Raw genomic sequence first — 22030 nt, 5'->3', positions numbered from 1 at the left:
ACACTTACATAAAGCCAATGTTTGTTGAAGGAAGAAGAGTAAGGCATGGAAAACTTACAATGCACTGAGCTACACATTAAATCTATGTATTGCACCAATAATATAATAATAATAATAATAATAATAATAATAATAATAATAATAATAATAATATCTTTACTCATACAAAACTTTTTAAATACATTGTTTACATGGTGCTTAACACTGTCTGCACATTTGTAAACAAAACAGCAAAAGCCTATATGAATAATCAATACATTTTAAAATTAAAATGTTACCATGATCCACCTTGACAGGTGTTCATGTCAACATGCTTACTACGCAGTTTGATCATTTCATGGTTTTGGGGTTGTTCTTGACATGGACAAGAGGTCATTAAGTGCTCAAAAAAATGGACATTTGAATGTTTACAATTCCATGACAATCAGGAAAACTCCATCGCTGATAAAAAAAAATCATATAATATGTTCGAAAGCTACTTAATCGACCGTAAGGTGTTTTGTCAACTACTGTTTCCATGTTCAAGAATGAACCTCAATAGCTAAGTACTTTACACAGCCACTGAGGAGTGGGACAACATTCCACAAGCCATCATTATAATAATCTATTCTAAGTAAAGGAGATTATATGGGGCAAATAGTAGTTTTCAAGATACTGACTCAGAATTCTGTGCCAGGACCCCTTCTGGTGTTATGCAGGGTTTGTCTAACTAATGAACATTTGTATTCCAATTGAAAATATGAATTTCTAACTAATTATTTTCAGTTGTTGTGTCTCTACTTATAAACCCCAGTTTAATAAGATCTTTGATGAGTTGAATTTTTAAATTTTAAATTGTTTGCTCAGTTTAGTTTTGCATTCCAACAAACACGACTGGACATATTTGGGAAGCCAGTTAGTTGTTATCAGTGCAGAAAACAGACAGCAGGATTGTGAAGATTGGTTAAAGGAGGATCTGTGCAAATTATAGAAGTGATAGGTGACACTGTTCACTTACCAACAGGTCACAATAAATATTCCCATGCATGCGTAAACCAAACAGGCTCTCTAAGGTTTACACACTTTACACTTCTCTATCAGGTGTAATATCAGGAAGCTTGGTCACTGTTTTGTATCCAATACCAGCTGTATGGTTTCCAAATAGAGCCCTGCTGATGCTAGATTTCCCTTAAAACACATGACTCAAACAAACATTTTTGATTTGGATGTTAAAGTTGCACTAATCAATATTTTTATATAAACAATGGCTCAAATGACTATATGAAAGGTGTCACTTATAGTGATGAACTCAAACAGAATTATCATCAGCTTGGCAGCTTTGTTTTTTTATAGCATACAACTTCACTCTTCTGGTTAACACTCATTGTATTTAGTTCAAATGTATCTTGGCCTTTCTGTGCAGATATTTTTTGTTAATTATTGACCAACATACCTATGTATCTGTGATGACCTAATATCTGCTATTAATACTGGCCACATATTTATATCCCTGGCCGTATTTCCAAATGGTGCTGAAGACACAGGCAGCATATTGGACTGAAAACAAGGAATCAGTTGGTCTGTGCAAGATATGCTTAATTACTGCACCCTGATCAGCTATTCTTCTTTATGACAGGCCCCTCAGCTGGTCACATGGTCAGAAAACTGTGAGGTCAGATGCTAACTCACTCACTCACTTATTCAGTGATGCGAGATGGATGGTGCGTGAGAACAGAATTGTGGTTTGAAGTTGATGTGGTTCCTCGTCTGTGAAAGGGAAAATAAGAAACCCCTGTATTGGTCAGATACTGTCGTCTACAGAACTCACTAAAATGTTTCAACTTCAGATGGACTGAAAACCATTGAATCCAATCAATACATGAAAAAAGTTGGGAAATCCATTCCTTTCTCTGGTGTTCCTTTAAAGTAACCCATTTCTAAAATTCACCAGCTTCTATAGAAAATCAATGAAATCTGTTCCACTTAGCCTGCAACAGACTGGAAGAATATTATTATCAAAATCCCTATTTAGTCCATGTTTATGTATTTAAGACAGGAAATCATTACTGGCTTATCCGCAAATACACAATGATTCAAACAGGAGAAGAAAAACAAGCAGAGGTTTTCTTCATATCACCATTTAATCCAAAATACATGGAAGTCAACCTTTTATGAAAAATACAAAATAATGAAGTCCTCTCCACTTTCTCTGTCAGCACTGACAGCAATGAACAACTGTACAGCAGGAAGTGCTGTCTTCATCAGGTGTGATATCATCACTCGTGTTTCCTCTTCCTCCGGTTATGTGTGAGATTTCTGTCGTTTCCAGAACCTCTTGACCTCGCTGTGTCCCTGTGGTGTCACCACCATCACCCTGTGAGCCACATCCTGCCACACCAGGCAGCCCAGACCCTGAAACACAACAACTTCATTACACAGCAGCATGCTACTGCAACAACGGATAGTATTGCAAGGAGTTGATGATCATGTCATTAAATAGCGATAGAGCAGCAGTGAGTTGGAAAGGTTAAGGAGATGGAGTAGATGGATCATTTTCCAGAGTTACTGTTGAAGGCAAACAGGATAACAGGATACAGGCCTTAAGGCTGGCCACTTATTATATTTTTCTTATTGTCAACAAATCTCATGTTGGGATCCAGAGCAACAGTGAACTGTAAAAAGTATTGTGTGTGTATCCAAAGCCTAATAGACCTGATTCCTCTGTGCCGTAGACCTCTGTTGTTGTCCAAAAACTATTAAAAACATGTCAAAGAGCCACACCGCTGCAGTGGGTGACATGTTCCTTCACCATCAAGAGTTTGGTCACATTAGACAAAGACTAACAACTGCGATCACATTTTCAGCCTCCAGAGTAAGTACTGACAGTAGTACTAACCTTCATTGAGAAATTTACAATGTATGTAGTAATAAGTCAAGAGGTTGCATTCTCGTACATGCTCAGTGGTGTCTGCCTTACACAGAACCACTCTCTGGAGACTAAAAACATGATCACTGTTATTAGTCTTTGGAGCCGTTTCTAAACAAACTAACATACTCTTTGTGATGAAGGAACATGTCACCCAGTGCTACAGCGTGACTCATTGATGTGCTAATAGTTTTTGGAAGACTAATTTTCAAAACACTTGAAACACTGCAGTTCAGGTACTACAATCAAAAGTCAAAAAAATCTTTCACACTCTGAAACTTCAACTTCAGTTTATTTAAAGTGCACATCAGCCAGAAAGTCTCTGTACACTTTAATAAGTCAATAAAAATGACAACAGAAAAAAGAAGCACACGAAATTACACGTAATATCGTCAGAAATCTCTCTCTTTATTAACTTACATGGCTGAGCACACATGTATGTTAATAAAAAAGAGAGATTTCTGAGACATCTTTCAGAGTGCAAAAGGTTTTTTGACTTTTAATAGTTTTTGGACAACATGGAGGTCTTGTACTCTAGTACATACTGTACTGTTGGCCATGTAGTGTATCAGTGATTTCAGTATTGTAGGTTTGTAAAAATGTGGGAAATTCATGCTGTTATCCTTCGAAATCCATGAATAAAACGTGCCATTGTAGAATTTACAGGATGAAAACTGGCAGCAGAATGTAAGAAGACAGAAAACAATGTAAACTACCTAAAAATCAAAATAATATGCATTATAGAATAGTATATTATTAACTTATGGAGATAAGAAACAAAATCCAAACCTGAGCTCTGTCTCGTAGCACCTCAAAGTCAGCCTGAGAGAGGAACTGGTTATAGAGCACTCCTGAGGGAGATGTGGACATCAACAGACAGGTGAGAAATGAGGTTAAAGGCCAGCACAACATCAATACTCATCCTCTCTATTACAGTGAACAACAGCACAGTTACAGCTCAGCTCTATTGACTGAGCCCTATCAACAGAGTGGAGCCAGCGTCTGTCAGTCATAACCTTCAGGAAGGACAAATGATGACACTCTGAGAATTCAATCAGTTCACAGCAGCTCTCCACACACCTTAGACTCCACCACACACAGCTTCAAGCTCTTTATTAGGTTTCCTTTCAGCTACCTGATTCCACATTACCTCACACTGTTTCTAAGACATAAAACACTGGCTACAACATAAAGCAATGATTTTTAGAATCTTATTAAAGATGAAAATACTCACAGATAAATAAGCCCACTCACCCTCTGTAAACTGCAGTCGATCTCTCTCCAGCTCCCACAGTCTGATCTGATCTGTTATGGTTGGAGGCAGCACCGGGATCTGCACACACAGATAAAGGATGAAGACAATGCAGACCCGTTACAGGCCAACCAGCCATGATTATTAGAATTAACAGAGTGAAAAGAATGGGTGGATTTCATGTACCTGTTTGAGCATGACAGGGTGTGCTCTGGTTCTAAGAAAGTGGATAATCTGGAAAAGTAAAAAAAATATTATATATTAAGCACATATTAAGGTGGATTACTAACCAGGAATGCTGGGTGATACCTGAAAACTAATAAAATATTCCATATGATATGAAATGAATATCTGCCACATCTGTTTAACACATATTTTCCCCAATAAAAAAAGAGCAGTTATATGTCAAGTCACAAAAAACCTACATTGGTGCCAACACTTTTAAAGGGAATTAATGACTTATTTTTATCACTATAATTAGGTATTAGGTAATTAGGTACGTACATACTTGATGAAGGTAATACACTAAAACCATTGCAGATAAATAAATATACCAGCAATAAATGAGAGAGTGTGTGGAAGTTTTTTCACCTTTATTTTTTGTCACAAGTGGAGCATTTTTCTAATCTGGATTTCTGCTCTTCCCTGAGTGTTGCCTTTGATATGTGTGAGTGTGGTGTTCATTAATTATCAAGTTCAACTTGAGATTAGTGACTTGTTGACCTCTGTGTAGTATTGTGTGGTGTAGACAACAACGTGAGAAAGGAGGATTTGGATGCTGAACACATTTCAGTCAGGATTTATACAAAACGAGATTTAGTGAGGGGCAGGATGGTTCCTTTGTTGGGATGTTGTGGCGCTTAGAAACATCTGTTTTTTTTTTCCAAATGAACTGTAGTGATTGTGTGTTTGTTGCTGTTAACTGAACAAATAGTACACACAACTGTACTACTGTAGTTGTAGCTGTGTTGTGGCTCAGACATGTATAAGCAGCTCACTGGCTGCACTGAATAGATGCATCATAACTAAAGCAAAACAGCCAAAGTAGTATTTCACTGTGTACCTTGTTATAACAATTCATTTGAATCAATCAGTGCCTTTAATGCAAATTAGGTGTCACTTCACACTGGTCTCATTTCTTGCATCTTACTATACTATTACTATTTATCAGTAAATAAATTATTCAGTTATTTATTTTGTTGTTGGGTTGAACTTTAAACGAGGTTGCTCATCAGTATTTTCGTTGATTGTCAGGTTGTTTATGCTCCTCTGGCTCATTCTACAGTAAAGTGAAAGAGTTTACAGTGTACCCCCCCTCCTCTTTCTCTCTCAACCCAACCAGTCAAAGCAGATGGCCGCCCACCTAGAGCCTGGTTCTGCTTGAGGTTTCTTCCTGTTAAAGGGGAGTTTTTCCTTGCCTCTGTCACTTAGTGTTTGCTCATGGGGGAATTTGTTGGGTGTCTGTAAATTAAAGAGTGATTAACCTGCTCTATGTGAAAAGTGCCCTGAGATGACTTTTGTTGTGATTTGGCTCTATATAAATAAAATTGGATTGAATTGAATTGAACTATATACAGATTTGCAAAAAATGGGATTCTCCCTGATTTTGTTATTGTGCCTGTAAATGTCAAGGTTTTAGTACATCAACAGTTAGCTGGGAGAAAATCTGGGTATTTGGAGGTGACACTGAGCACTGAGCAGCCACTGTTAGAAAACATATTTCTTATATTTTTGTCATTTTAATGAGAATTTAAAGAGACTAGTTATGAAAATACTGTATAATGCTGAAACTTTTTGTAAATTACTTGCTGATTGTTATTTGTATGCAATAGCTAACATAGGTTACTTTAGTGAGAAAGCACAGATGCAAGCAAGAAAGGTAACTGCCAGAGTGAGCAGTAGAGACAGAAACCTTTACTTATTGTTTATGACTTCTGTGTCATGAAAGTACCAGGAGATGTGTCATATTGTTCAATGATTGAGTGTAAAATGAAAGCAAAAAGCCTGGGAAACAGAACCAAGTAGAGCTAATGAGTCAATAAAAAGACAACAAATCTAAATGAAATATGATGAAATGACATTTTAAATCCAGAACACTACACTTTTTATTTGCTGTATAATATATTCTGCTAGAGTCTAGTAACTTTAGAGTGAGACTACTTTACATTAACACCACTTTGAGTTTTTTCTACAGTAACTTACATTTCTCTGTCATTCGTGACCTTAACAAACTATGCTTGTATTAATCTATCACAATAATATATGTAGGTCTACTCAACAGTGAGTTGATGTTTTTTCTCAGTATAATATTACAGCAATGGTTAGTCTGTTGTCAGCAGTCTGACACAGTGCTGTTAAACCTGAACAGTGTTCCAATGTCATGTCAGTTGAGTGTTTCTAACCATGTGTGTGGCCTGTGTGCAGGTGACCTTATCTTTTGTAAATAAGCATATCATTTATCTAGACATGTGGTAAGATGGGTTTTTATGTCTTATGTCTGTGTTCTGTTTTAATATGTTTGATTGTGCACACCTTTGCATAATTATTATTTGTGGATTTCATCAAATTAGATGAAGAACTATTAACGGCTAGGCTGCGATGTGCTACTGAACTGTGCAGTGTTTCTACGCTATGATAGAAAGTTATGAAGAAAACATTTAATTTTATTGATTAGTAGGCTATTAATAAGATGTGGTTATAGCCTCGCCTCTCTCTCGACACTATCCATGGTTCTAAAACACTCATCATCACAGATATATCACCTCTGCTGACCAGCTTTCTTGAAATAAATTAAATAAATCTATTTTAAATTACAGGTGAACTCATCTGTAACAATGTTGTGAGACATGTCTACATGTCAAGTTCATGTAGTGATAGGAACGTCCTCTTAAACATAAAGTGTTATATTCTTATATCATATACAGTTTATGTTTGTTGTTATGTTTGCTATATAGTCATATGGTAAGGCATGTAGCATTATATTTGACCACTCAATTTTAGCTTCCCTAAGCATGATGTCCTGGCGCAGCCTATGTCCCCTATATATGCAGTGTGTGCAGTAGTTGAGTACCTGTTGTGCAGTGATACCATTGGCGATGGCCTGTTGCACTGACTCTCTTGTGACCTGAGCCACCACTACATTTGGGAAGCGATACAACATTTCACTGAAGAGAGCCACCAGAGCGATCTGAAGTTCTGAGTCTGGGAGGAACACACAAACAAGTCAGTACATACTCTTTGAGCTACTGCCAAGTTAATATTTTCATATGTTCAACATGTGCAATATCAATCTTTTTTGACATGGAAATATGATTGTATTATCTGAAAAACACTGTATAAATTATGGTGTGCTTTAGAGATCTCAGTAGGTGTACTTTTTTTGGACAGAGCCAGGCTAGCGGTTTCTTCCTGCTTCTAGTCTTTATGCTAAGCTAGGCTAACCACGTCCTGTACTTGACACAGACATGAGATTGATATCTGAACATCTCACTATGAGAAAGAAAGTGAAAAAGCGAATTTTCCCAAAACTTTGTGTGTACAGCTGGGTAGTGTACTAAAAGTTATCTTCATCAGAACAGGCAGGAATGAGCAACAGTCCGCTGATGTTGCCAGAATCAAACATAGAGCAGTCTGCCAGCCTTCTCAGCTATGCTCTCATATGAACAAGGACTTGAAAATTGTGTAAAAATGTATTTATTAGTGTTAACATGCGTCACAGAATGCTTCCAGTGCTCAGACATACTTGTGTAGGCGTAGATACGATAATTGGTTTCTACCACAATGAAACCTGCATCTCCAGTACCAGGAGTAGAGCCCATGTTAGAAGAGGAGGAGGAGGAAGATGAGCTGGTAGTGACTCCCGCAGCCAGAGTGATGGCCAGTCTGGTGGGGTAGTACCGCCTTGATTTCCTCTGATGACAAAAGAGAGAAGAATTTATTTCTGATTGTTTTGCAGTTTCAAACACATCACCTAAACAGAGTAATGTCCTCCATACACTTCCATTTTGTAAGCCTGTTTGACTTTCACATTTGACTGTCAGTTATCAGTCACAATAAGAACTGCTCTGACTGTGTGTGTGGACTGACCAGTGACGATGTCTATGGTGAAGCTAAAGGCAGTGTTAATGTCAGCTATCTGAGGCAAAAACAACCTGTTAGCTTAGAGTTCCCTCAGTTACCAATGGACAGCTAGCTCCCTTCTCCTTCACTCAAATTGCAATAGAGTAATATGACATTGCTTTCCTTATAGTATGCTCTACTGTATGTTTTTGTGGATACTAGTATAATTTGCCAGTGGATGAATGCAAGTCTAGAACTGGGCTGGACTGGATTGGTCCATTGGTCCATCAAGCCAAAACCTCTACAAAAATAAAATGGAATGGATGGAACGAAATATTTTTCTAAAATATTTTCATTTCAAAATCCCCCAGTCCCACTTTTCAGTGCCAGCACAGAACCTTTTTTCCCATCAATGAGGCCACGATTAAAATCTGAAGAGAAAAGCTTATGTGAAGGACCAATCACAGAGGAGGAACTGTCCATGGCTCTTAACTGCTTTAAAATCTTTAAGAGCCCAGGCCTTTATGGAACAAATCTTTTATCACCACATTAAAGCTCATATGTTGGCATGTTTTAATAGTGCATATACGGAAAGGAAACTATCAGGAACTAAATAAGAAGTGCTGATTTCACTAATTTCAAAACAGAAACACAATGGACAATATAAAGACCTGACAAATCTCAAAAACTGGAGGTCTATTACATTAAAGTGTTATGATGCAAACATTCTGGCCAATCAGATAAAAAGGTATTACCTAGGGTCATTCATCCAGGTCAGTCAGGATTCATGAAAGGAAGAAGTGTAAATGATAACAGACAGATTTTTAGAAATAATAGAGTTTTATGATAGAGTACAAGAACCTGGTATAGTTTTTATTTCAGATCTCGAAAAGGCCATTTTGGTATAGTTCAGTCTTGTTTTTATGTCTCCCTCTTAGAAGTGGGGTCTTCCTGAGTCTTCAACCATGGAGCCCATTTTCATTCAGACAGTGACGGATGTTGCAACTTGAAACTACTGTGCCTTGAACTTGAAGATCAGCTTGGATCCTTGGTTCTTTCTTGACCATTTGAGAAATCCTTCAATTCAATTTTGGGCCAATTTTCCTCTTGCGACCACGTCCAGAGATGTTGGCTGCCATTCCATGGGCCTTAAACATCTTAATAATATTGACAACAGTGGTCATAGGAACATCAAGCTCTTTAGAGACGGTCTTGTAACCTTTATATTGACCATGCTTGGCCATTACCTTTTTTCTAAACTGTGATATTTAATGGTATTGTGGGTGGAACATATGCAACAGTGCCAGGTCAACCTGGGCTTCAGAAGTCATAATATTATTAATCATTAGTATGAAGTAATGTGATAGAAATCACAATTAACACAAATTTTATAGCTTTCATTTGTACATACTTCAAATACAGTATGTTATAGTTTTAGTAGTCTAGTTTATTAGTATAATATTGTATATTTAATTATTGCCTTAGTCATGTCTGCTGTTGTTGTTTGAACTTTTACTGTTTTACTGTAGTCTTTATATTTTCCATACATTATTATTTAAACATTATGTTATTGCTGTATATCGATTACATATGCAGTATTTACATAACCCCTTTTCTACCTTTTTCTGTCAATTTAGTGTTTCTTTTTTTTTGCTGTGAATTTCTAATTCATTTTCTAGTAGTGATCAAAGTATAACTTGGTGTAGACCAGCACTATTGCTGATGCAGTGACCCAGCTTACCCATGAGGATCATTAAGTGGGGATGACAATATTTTAAGTGTAAGTGGATTTTTCCTCTCATCATTAGCCTTACCTTCCTCTGGAAGACCAGTCCAAACTCCCGGAGGTGCTGCAGGAAGGTGAGTAATGACTCACTCATACCCTCCACTGAGTAATCCTGAGGCACACAGGCAATGCATGATCAATAACAACAAAGAAAAGTTATACTAAGGAGGAATTTCAAAACCTCAGACCCTTGTGACACTGTTATGTTGCTTTTCAGGACACACACACACACAGAGTCATGTTTCAATCACTTCAGAGGACATTACATTGACTTACATTCATTTCCTGGAGACTTATCCTAACCTTAACCATAACCACCACATGTTTACATTAAGGGGACTTGCATTTTGTCCCCATAAGGGAGGCGAGCCCCCACAACATGACTGTGTAAATAGATTTACATCCCCACAACATGAGGAATAGCTGGCACACACAAACAAACAAACACACACACACACACACACACACACACACACACACACACACACACACACAATGCTCTGAGAGTCAAACAGAAACTGCTGTGCACTTACTCTGCCCAGAGTGGAGAAACTGAGTTGGAATAAGAATGATAAGATCTCCACCAGGTCCATCCCTCTGGACTGCAAAAGAAAATATATGAAATATATACAAATAGATATAGAAATACCATAAATTCAGGTATTCGAATAATGTCTAAGTTTGAAATAATAGCTATCACAAAAAAATAAAGGCTGGTCACTGATAAAGACTGGGTAACAGGGTAAAAAACACTGAGGGGATGTGGAATTACCTGTGCCCTAGCAGCTCTTGATAAATTCAGTATGAAGTTCATCTCCACAGCACTAATTCCATCAGTACAACAACAGTCATATCATAGTCATCACTCTGCTGACAACACTATCTCTGTTTAAGACAAATACAGTTTCATTCATAGTATTTTGAAAGTCTGCAGCAATCATGAAGCCCGCTTTAAGCTCCTGGTAGTTGGGGGGCTTTCATTTTGAAAATCAGGCCATTGGTAATCTCTTGTTACTATCTGGGGGCTTCTATTTTGAACATGGGACCTTTGTGTGTGTGTTTGTGTAACTAAGTGTGTGTGTGTCACCTCAGTTCAGAATCGACCAACTGAAATTAACTGCTGAGGCCCCCAAAGGGATGCATGATCAAACAATCTGATCAAGCAATGAGGGAAATGAAATGAAATGGGAGGCAGAGCCTTCAGCTATCAGGTTCCTCTCTTGTGGAACCATCTTCCAGATTTGGTCCTGGGGGCAGACACCCTCTGTATGTTTAAGAGTAGGCTTAAAACTTTCCTTTTTGAAAAAGGTTATAGTTAGGGCCGACCAAGCTTGCCTTAGACCAGCCCTTAGTTATGCTGCTATAGGCCTAGACTCCCGGGGAACTTCCACTGATGCACTGAGCTCCTCTCTCCTCTTCTCCGTCTATAGGTATTCATTTACCGTCAATGCATGTTACTAACTTGACTTCTTCCCCGGAGTTCTTTGTGCTTTCTCATCCACAGGAAACCCCATGAACCGTGCTGACATGGGGATATCCTTCTCCTGTCCTTCTCCTGCTGTTCCTGCTGTTGCTGCTGTTTGTTGTTGCTAGTCATATATCTATTGTTGTTGTTGTTGTTCTGCTTCTCTGTGTCCCTACCCCCCCCACCCCCTTCTCTCTCTCTCAACCCAACCGGTCAAAGCAGATGGCCGCCCACCTAGAGCCGGGTTCTGCTTGAGGTTTCTTACAGTATTTCAGTGCTCTTGGGATGTTTCCTCTCCATTCATGTCCTGCCTTTGCTGGAAGTGGAGGGTGACTGAATGATTATATTTAAATGGGCCTCATCAGAAGAAGAGAATTAAGCCTGATTGGGTCAGCTGGAAATAAAGTTCCCATATTAGGCCTTTTTAATTTTCTACTTTACTGGGAAATTATTGGTTATTCAGAGCTGACAGAACAAAAAGGAGCAGATTGATTAGCTGCTGCTGCATAACTGTTTCTCAATCAGAGAATTAGTATCCCCATACTGCATGTTTTATAGCAGTTCATGGTTACTTTGTCCTCCTTTATTTTGTATTCATTCCACTCCCAGCAGTAGACATTCTTTTCAATAAATAAGGCATTAATCAGGTTTACACAGGTCATTAACCAGAGCCCGGTAGAGAGCAGTCTAGAAATGGATCACTATGACCCAAAATCTGCAGCTTTTTTTATTCAAGCCAATCCCTTCAGTAGCTCATGTCACTGATTAGAGCCCTCACTGCCTGAAGATGTCTGAATCAGAGTAATGACAGGCTATAGAGACTCTTGAGCCTTAATGGCACATAGCTGATAACCATTGCTTTATGCCATCCTAACTTCTTTAAACCTAACCAGGTCAAAATAGATGATACACAGGTACCTGAGCAGTTTTGAGGTACTGCAAGGTGAAGTACCACAGCTGAGAGGCTGTGTCCAGCAACAGGAACTGGAACCCAGCTGAGGTGATGTAGGGTGCCTCCCCTGACTCACTGACAAACAGAGAAGATGACATGTCTACGTGAGGTACAGTTATAATTGGAGGTCTTCATGAAAAAATGATTCAACCTATAGCTAAATTCATCAAAGCTCTCAAGAGTGGAGTCCACATTCATTTTTATTCTCTATCTAGCCTGAGATGGATTCTGCTCATGCACAGGCTGCAGCCAATTTCTATCTCTGGATTTCCCATGGTTCTATATTAATTAATGAGGAGGCACTATTGAGTAGCCTTTTTTTGGGTGGATTTTGCCATCAGGGATGTAATTTAAGTGAAGTTAAAGCATGAAGCTGGTGCTTGTCAACGTTTCACTGACATTTAAAACACATGATAGCACTCTTTTTAGCACTGAAAAGCTCTTTCTGAACTGTATTTTCTTTGATTTAAGGTCTTAATCAGGTTTGTATTGAGGAGCACAGTGGGCTTTTTTTTTTTTTAAAAAAAGCAGCTACTGACTTTTTGGGCAGACCTTAACTCATCTCCAATATTGATTGTGAATGAGTGCTAATGTTGCTGTGGTTCTTTGGACTGAGTAGATGGAACAGAGCAGTAGCACGTTCAGTCGACCAATCATCAGCCAGACAGAGAGGTGAATGAGCTTTGAATGTGTGTCCCTACTGTAAAGATCAATCACTAATCCACATTGTTTGACCAGGGAATTCCTTCTCCTTTGTTTTTACTTGAAATTATTTAACTTGACTATTTAAGCTTGATTTTGTTTCATCAAAATAGACTGAGTTTATTTCCGTGTCTGGATCATCTCTCTATTCATGAAACTTCAGATACACAGTCTATGCAACAGCTTGCATAATGCATTAAAATTAGAGGTGGATAGATGCATATTATAAGGCTATAGCTGCTTGAAAAAAGCTAATGATATAGCTACTTAGAGTCAGTTTAGTTTGACTTAATTTTCTTTAATTTTTAAAAATCTTGTATGTAATATTGTTATGACATTGCAGATATGCAAATTAGTGTGCAACGTCATCCAGCGACTTTTTGTGCAGGCTTTAGCTACTTCCCCCTGAAAATAGTTGCCAACACTGGTCTGCTCTGATGTAAGCCGTAAGCATTAGCATGCCTGGCTGACTATCTTGTTACTTCCAGGGCCAGGACTTAGCATGTCATTAGCTAACTACATTATTTTTAAGGGTTTTCAGGGTGAAATCCTCTGTGTAGGAGATACTACTATATAGAGAGTTTAGGCCAGCATTAACAGCTCTGTCCTGCCCTTTATTGGATTTTGGAAGTTAGCCCAAGATGCCGAACTCATTAGTAGCCACATCATTAAAGCCTTCTCTTGTATAAAATTATGCTGAGGATGCTGACTTTTTTACCTGGGACATTAAGCTTTAACCTCTGGCATTGTATCATGTATGTAGCCATCAAAGTCAGATTTACCCTTTCGCAGAGATCCCATTTTTTATAAGCGTCAGATGAAGAAATATAAGTGAGATAACATATCTGCTTTAGCTAGCTAGAGCAGATAAAATCTGCTAGCAACAGTGGTCATTTCAGCCAACAAAAGCTAGAAATGAGAAACTGCTTTTATCTTTTTCTGTCTCAAGTCAACAACCTATTGTTTAAAAAATTCATATGAATTCCAGTGCTAAATCTGCCACCATTATACACTGATTATGTGCTGTGCTAGAATGAGGGATTGATAGGCATAGAAATAGTAAATAAGGGCTTAGCAGAGGTTCATTTAGCTCTATGCCTTACGTATACCACATTTTTGAGGCCGATCTCAGATATCAATATCAAAGAGTTGAAAAGAAAAGATCTGACAATGATGTGTTGAAGAATAACTGTTAACATGTATTTATAAACACAAATATTTTTTGATATGGATCCTTTAAATTAGGTTATTAAAGATTTGTGACCAAGATATGAGCAGTACATTTTACAGTGCTCTTTACTATAACTGTTACATATCTACCTTCTCATGAGGCCTGCTTGAACCAGCAGCTGAGCCAGGTCCTGACTGACAGCAGCACTGGGAGAGCCCACCATGAAGTGCAGGATGACCTCCCAGCGTTCCATGGCGTAGCGGTCCAGACTCTCGATGTCCCTCGCATGGCGGTCAGGGCCCAGAGAGCTGCCCTCATCCGCCCACGCTCTGCCCCTGTGGTTGGTCACAGTAGTGAAATATTTTAGAAAGACACTTAAACTTACAATATGTGACAAAAGACGGAGTTTGATGCTGTTGTTTTCATCGTTGCAGTCAGCTTCTCCCGGTTAGGATTCCTTCAGTGTTCATTGTTCAGGAGGTTTTTACCAGGAGCCAAATTATCCACAGAGGTCTCCTCCTCTTCAAAACAAACGGACCCAGTGATTAAAACTGGTAAAAACACTGAGTAGCAGTTTCACGTTAAAAATCTGTGTTTCTCTGATGCTGTTCAGTGGACACAGGACATCTGGAGGGGCTGCAAGCTGAGCTGCTGCTAACGTTTGCTCAGCTTGTTTCTCTGATAACTTAAGATCCAGACATCTAATGACTTAAGTCCTTCATCCGGTTAAAAGAAATAGTTGAAAACAACCATGAACTTAAAAGTGTATTGTAAAAATGTGGCTATAAACTGGAAAAACAGTAAATTTATGACAGCTTCTGGTGAAAACCACAACCTTGACGCATGCGTAAAGGGAACATGATGCCATTGACAGGCAACCACATGAAATAGACCGTCACCTTTATTAAAAGTAAGATTTCTCTGGGTTTGAAAATTGTTGGAAACATTTGCAATAATGTGAGTCAACGAAACTCAACAAAATAACAGACATTTTAATGCAGAAAAGTGACATATCATATCTTTAAGTAGTCACATATGAAACTGTACATCAAATAACAGGTCTAGATGGATAATTCTAGCCACTGGAGGTTCATCTAAAATTTGGCCATGACAGATGAACTGTGCCGAGCCTAGCTGGCTGAAAATAAAATGAGATGAAATTAAAATGTCATATTTCTCTTAATGACCCTGACATCACAATTTTTAACCCTAATTTTACCTCTACATCTAAATAATCATTCTAAGAAGAAAAAGTAAAAATGGCTCATGTTTAAACCTTGGTGAATAACAGTAGTGGAAAATTCAATATCTGTTACATCTTCTTATCTCTATGTACCTGTATAGAAAAAAAGGCTGACAAAGTACTTAAATAGGCTTTTAAGAGAACTTCTGACATTGTAGACTGAAAATTTGTGAGATAAACCTGTAATGAAAAGTCCTGTATCCCTGCATCTATTCACATAGACAAAAGTTGTAGCAGATTATTCTATATGTACAACAATACGGGACAAACAGCTTGTGATACATGGGCCAAACAATAAGTAATCATAATGACTGGGTATTTTCAAGGTTGAAATTAGCTTGTATAATTGTCATACATGAAGCTAACCAGGCAGGAAGCTAACCACAACTGGCAGTATCAGATTTTTACTTGTTTAAAAGGGAGGCTAATCCATGGATGGCCACTTGGAGGCAGCAGAACACCCTGAAAACAACATGTTCATGTTTACCTCATGGATGTAAGACCCATATTTACTCTCCTTTTAGCTCTGTTTTGGTCTTGACCAACTCCTGAGAAAAATATCTGTCTCTTTAGCTGTTAAATGCTCCATTATGTTCACCAGCTAGTTTCTAACTGTGTCTGTCTGCTGTTTGGTGCTGACCAGGTAGTGGGTACAGTGGGTTTTTCAAAGCTTTTTCAAAGTAAACAGTTGCTTGCTGCTGTTAGAAACCAGGCAGACGAGAGCCGTGAGACTGAACAAAGGGAACAAAAGAGTTGGTGATAATTCTCCATCAGTTCATCATTGTAGCTGCGGTAACAGAAAGAGGGGTTTTGTAACTAAAAAGACTGTAATGTTGAAAGATATCTACTTGATTTGACCCCATTTAGACGTCTGAAGCTTCATATTAGATTCAGATAAACTTTTAAATACATTTTTGCAGAGAAGGAGGACTGTGGATTTTGGCTCCCATCACTTACATTTTAAGTACATTATGAAGGGATCTTATATGATATATATGGTCAGTATGAACAGGAGGAACGATAACTGAGAAAACTTGTGTCAATGTTTGTTTGGGCACCTGACTATTGTTTTAGGACAGACTTGAAAAATTGTGAACCTGTCCTTTAACATGTTGGATCTTCATTTGAAACTCTAACCAACCAGGTCCTGGATGGCAAAGGCTGAGAACAAACTGACAACAAAATGAACAGTTTCTAAACACAGAGTGAGAGAGAAGAGTACTGCAGCCCTGCGATTGAACAGTGTGTTCACAGGGAGCAGACCTACCCGCCGAGCAGTGCTATCCTCAGGTTGTCTTTGAACACTGGATTTAAAATGTATCCCTGCAGACCACCCTGCAGCTGCTGACTGTGCCAAAGGCGGAGTCCTGCCAACACCGAGACACATTCATCATGATCCCTGGAAGCCAAAGATAAAAAAACACACAATGAACTGAAATGGTTATCACTCTGAAATGTGTAGTCCACCATTTTTCACCCACTGAAAAAGTGATAAAAAGCTGCTAACTCACATGACATTTCATTAACTGTGTCAGTTTTACTTTCCCCTTGATGCTATTTAAGATGGGTATTCACCCTGTAAGTACACTAGTCTGGTGGTAACACTGTTGCAAACATGCATAGATCCCACTTTAATATCTGACAGATTCACCATCAACAAACTGGTGACTATATGTTTATGTGCACCAGTCTCCCGGTTATGATCAGGTTTTTTCAGTATACCTGTTATGCGTTGCACATGTAAATATGTGTCATGGTTTCAGATTTCCTGGATAAGACTCCCACTTTTGAAAAACCTGGATGTGCTAGCTGGAGAACTCCAGGTGGGGCATGTACACACTAGATCCAGTTTTCTGATCGCTGTCTGTCATGTGGGCAGGTTCATCATCAACTCCAGTTATGCCAGTAAAACAAGTACAACAAATATGATGGTAAATCATATAATGATGATCAACACCCTGGAATAAGGGGAAAGACTTGGTAATGTAGAGCATTAGTTGTATTGTCACTCTTGCTTTCCATACCTGATAATCAGATGAAGAGATTAATTGCACAGAGTGGTAATGCAGCAAGGATCCGACGACCAGAAACTAAACTCAGAAATAAGTGTTTGAGATGTTGAGGGATCATGACACAAGTGCTGCTGTTATAATCATGTACTGTACAATGTAAATGTCATATTCTAAATATATGGTGGCCCCTAAAAGACAAAACACATAGTAAGCGAAAGCAGTATTAAGAGAAATACAACAAATATCAAAGCAAAGATGTATTTTACTGTTTTGTCTCATTTTTCTTAATGTTTGTGCTTTTGCTTTTGCATGTGTTTTGCCCTTAGTGGCCACCGTACAAATATGATCAAAACCAGAATAAGACTCAAAACCCAGATGCAAGAATTCCAGTGGTGTCAAATCATGTGCCTTGGACAGCCAACAATGTGTAGGACAATAATACACACCTCAGAGGAATTTACAAGTAGAAAGCAAATTATAAATATCATTGTTTTCTGCAGCATTGAGACTTAAACATGAAAAACAGCCTCAGACCAAAAATACACTAAACTATGTGGATAGGGCTTACCACATATGTCACCCATACTAAGTAAAAAGTAGGAAGGGTCTGGGTGTATATCATCTCCACAGCATTCAAATTTAATTTTTTTGTCTACCTAATTCAATGGCTGGACAAAGTAAAAAGGAGTAGTGGATGGTGGTGAAACTGGCGGTGGCATTCTGAAGTCACAGTTTCATTTTCTTTGCACAGCACACATATTGTATCATTTCCTAACAGTATAAAACCATGTAGTATGTTGATTTCTTCTATACTAACAGTATAAAATGAAGATAAGTATATAGTATATAGTGTATACAATTTATATGTGGTATGGAATTGGGACTTAAGTGTGTGTGTTCACTAGAGTTGGGTGAGATAACAATATATACTTTGAGAATGTTAATACCAAGGTACTGTATCTATCTGGTTGTTTTTGTGTGGGCAAAGTAACAAACCAATAAGCAGAGCCCTGTTCTTCATACATTGATAACTGAGTCGAAATTGGTTTAATTGTTGATCATTTGACACAAACCTTCAATTTGTATTTGGAGCTGTTTCAAAGTAACAAGACCCTAAGATCAAACCTGCAAAAATGCAGCTCAGAGTTAACTTTAGCTGGATCATAACCCAAAACATGAAGTCGTGAGAACATTCGGGGTACTAATAAACCATGTGATCTCTTGGTGTACTTCTCACAATGTAATTTTTACAATGAGTTTAATATCTACAAATGATAACAATACAAAACAACTAATCAACTAATCATGGAAATAATCAACAGATTAATCGATAATTAAAAGAGATCAAGGCTCCGCAAGGCTCTCTAATGTCCAGCTGGTTTGAGAAAGAGGAGGGACTGACCTCTCATTCAGAAAATGTTGTCTGTTTATGTTCTTGTTTTATAACTTCTTTGAACACCACATCAGACCAGAACTGCCTTTTTCCACCTAAAAAACATAGCTTGTCTTCATCCATCACTCTCCTTGTCTGCTAACTAAACTTTGATCCATGCCTTCATCACATCCAGAATTGACTACTTCAACAAGGTTCTTTATGGCACATCATCCAAAGTCCTAAATAAACTCCAGTACATCCAGAACTCTGCTGCTCGCCTGCTCACTTACTCCCACCCCCATGACCACATCACCCCTGTCCTCCAGAACCTCCACTGGCTCCCTATCCCACAAAAGATCCAATTCAAAGTCCTTTTCCTCACTCACAAAGCCCTCCAAAAACAGGCTCCCTCCTAACTCACTGACCTGCTCCACCAACACATTCCCTCCTGCTGCCAACCTCCTGTCTCCACCACTCATGACCAAGCACCAGACCTGGGGCAACAGAGCCTTCTCCATAGCTGCCCCCTCCCTCTGGAACTCTCTCCCCTAACACATCTGAGACTGCACCGATCTGTCCATGCTAAAAATGGACAAATCAGTGGACAGAAATGCTGTTCCTCCCAACCCACAGCAGTGCAACAACAACAGAAAGGATAAAGAAAGTACATGTCGATGTGGACAGTTCTTGCATGTCAACCAGTGACCGTCACTGATGGAGAGTTACATATTCCATTTTAGTTTGGCAGCGCTCCAAAAACCATAACTACGTTCAGTGTAGCATTTTTCAATATTCATGGCTCACCAAGTCAAGTCTCCTCAGTTTTTTGCCTTCAAGTCTCAAATCAAGTACAGTCTTTTTCAAGTGTCAAGTAAGTTGAGTCTCACAGCAGAGGGGTCCAAGTCGAGTCACAAGTCCTAATTTTTCCGACTCGAGTCCAATTCCAGTCCAAGTCTCAAGTATCCAGCTCTGGCGAGCAGAGAGTAGGAATTGTTACAGCAACCACCAAGACCACATGTATTTCCACATGTGGGCACATATTAAGACTGACTTGGAAAAATCTGAACCTATCCTTTAAGGTATATAGAAATACCATAGACTTGGTTCTTTTTATATATATATATATATATGGATAACAGAATTCCCCAGCTGCTTATTTTATCTAAAAACACTTTCTCGAATTCTTCAATTAGTGAGCTCAATCTGAAATCTCACTTTCAGAAAGAAAGCGGACAAATTTATTTCAGAAAATGTTGAACTATTCATTTAAATAACTCCATTCCATCAATTTGCTTACAATATGATGACTTCCAGCTTGATGAAGGCATGACATGCCATTCCTGTCAGTGTAGACCAAGTATCCCAATTTCATTCACATTATGACCAAGAGAGGCTGTATCTATGGAACTTTGTTACAGAGCTGCAATGATTAGGGGATTATTCATTAATCAATTAGTTGTCAACTATTAAATTTAATGACCAATCTTTCTTTCTTTAAGTAAAAAATGTCCAAATTCTCTGGTTCTAGCTTCTCAAGTGTGAATATTTTCTCGTTTCTTTAGTCCTCTATGGCAGTAATGTGAATACCTTAGGGTTGTGGACAAAACGAGATATTTGTGGACGTCATTTTGGGCTTTGGTAAACATTGATCGACGCTTAAAAACAACGAACAGATTAATGAATAATGAAAATAATCGTTGCTGCCCTACTTTGTTAAGGACTGTATTTTGACTCACTACTATGCCACACCTTTAGTCCATACAGATACATCACCATTCACACTGAGCTCTATCATGTCTTATGGGTGGAACTTGTTTCACACTGCAGGCCTGGTTAGTTTCAGTCAGTCTAACACAGAAGTGTGGAGTAGCTCTGTTGTGAGTGGGTTCATGTTTTCTCATTCATTCATTGAGTGGATGACCGTTTCTGCTGCCCCCACCTCTCAAGAGGCTGTCTGTCTTGCTGACAACAACATGTGATACAGTATGCATTAAACTGTGAACCTATCCTTTAATTACAGAGATCAGTAGCAAACTCATGTGGATGCAAATAAAAAGACAAATGATGTCTTTGCTTTACATTCAGTGGTAGAAATGTTACTCAGCGGTTCAAGAGGGCGATGAAACAGCTCACCACTATAACAATACTTCTAGACTTAATGAAGTCATGACAAGGTAAGAGACTCACTTCTGACTGTCTTTTTTCACCCACAATGCCACTGCAGCCAGTGGGAGAGGCTGGTCCAGGAACAGCATACGCATCACATAATTCTTGGCAAGAGATGGGAGTTCCCTGCAGAGGATCACACACACACACAATATGAAGTTATACACCACAGTCGTCTCTGGACTCATATGACCATAACAACAGCAAATCCATAAGCATGTGTTGAAGCCATCTTACCTGTAGACAGCCAGACATGTTGCTGGATGGTTGTACAGTCTGTCCAAAATGTCAGGACTCAGCTCTCTCAGGTATTCATGCAGATTCTTGCACTGCAGCTGGACACGCAGCTTCATTATCTACAGAAACAAGGAGGAGTGGCATGAAATGCACCGTTTCTGTAAGCAGAGGAATTCAGTCCACCTGATAAGCCATTTATACGCCCCAAGGGAGAGCGTCTCACCAAATTCTCCTTAAAAATCTAGTTGCTAACTTATTGTTGCTTTAGTTATTCCTGAACACACAGAGCTCACTCATAAAAAGTGTCTCTAGACCATTTGTATATTGGATCCCGTATTCGATTTGGCATGGATAAGGTCTGGATGGACCCTTATTTAAAATGTAAGTTATGCTGTCAGGAAATACTTTCCTTTAGCATTTTCGGACAGTAACATTAAAACAAAGTTCAAATTAAAATCTACATTTAGGAGTGGCAGATTATTCCAAAAACGATGTCCCACTTCCACAATGAGCTTCTTAGGATATGTGTATGAAAGGTTTTATTTACCGGAAAAAACGGATAAAAATATCGACGAACTCCTTGCTGTAAAATTACTTCATCGCACACAATATGAATTGCATTGTTTTTATCCGATTGTAGCCTGCACAGTTTTCACCAGGCAGCCATACTACCGGGCCATGTGACCTTCTTCTACTTCTGATAAA

General features: G+C 38.6%; 1 protein-coding gene across 1 annotated transcript; it reads right to left on the bottom strand.

Moving 5' to 3' along the window:
* Positions 1-2107: 2107 nt before the first annotated feature.
* Positions 2108-22030, bottom strand: gtf2h4 (general transcription factor IIH, polypeptide 4). Its single transcript, XM_042434699.1, has 14 exons — positions 21873-22030; positions 21326-21444; positions 21110-21214; positions 16803-16934; positions 14442-14627; positions 12386-12494; positions 10536-10604; positions 10031-10114; positions 7900-8068; positions 7228-7358; positions 4344-4391; positions 4160-4238; positions 3695-3756; positions 2108-2391 (listed from the first exon to the last, which is right to left on the bottom strand). The coding sequence occupies exons 2-14, from the start codon at positions 21439-21441 to the stop codon at positions 2281-2283; spliced, it is 1401 nt and encodes a 466-aa protein (XP_042290633.1). The 5' UTR covers positions 21442-21444; positions 21873-22030; the 3' UTR covers positions 2108-2280.

Source organism: Thunnus maccoyii, chromosome 15 (assembly GCF_910596095.1).
Source record: "Thunnus maccoyii chromosome 15, fThuMac1.1, whole genome shotgun sequence".
In the NCBI taxonomy this organism is placed as follows: domain Eukaryota; kingdom Metazoa; phylum Chordata; class Actinopteri; order Scombriformes; family Scombridae; genus Thunnus; species Thunnus maccoyii.
Note: the sequence above shows the minus strand (reverse complement) of the source record. Positions and strands in the feature narration are given on the sequence as shown.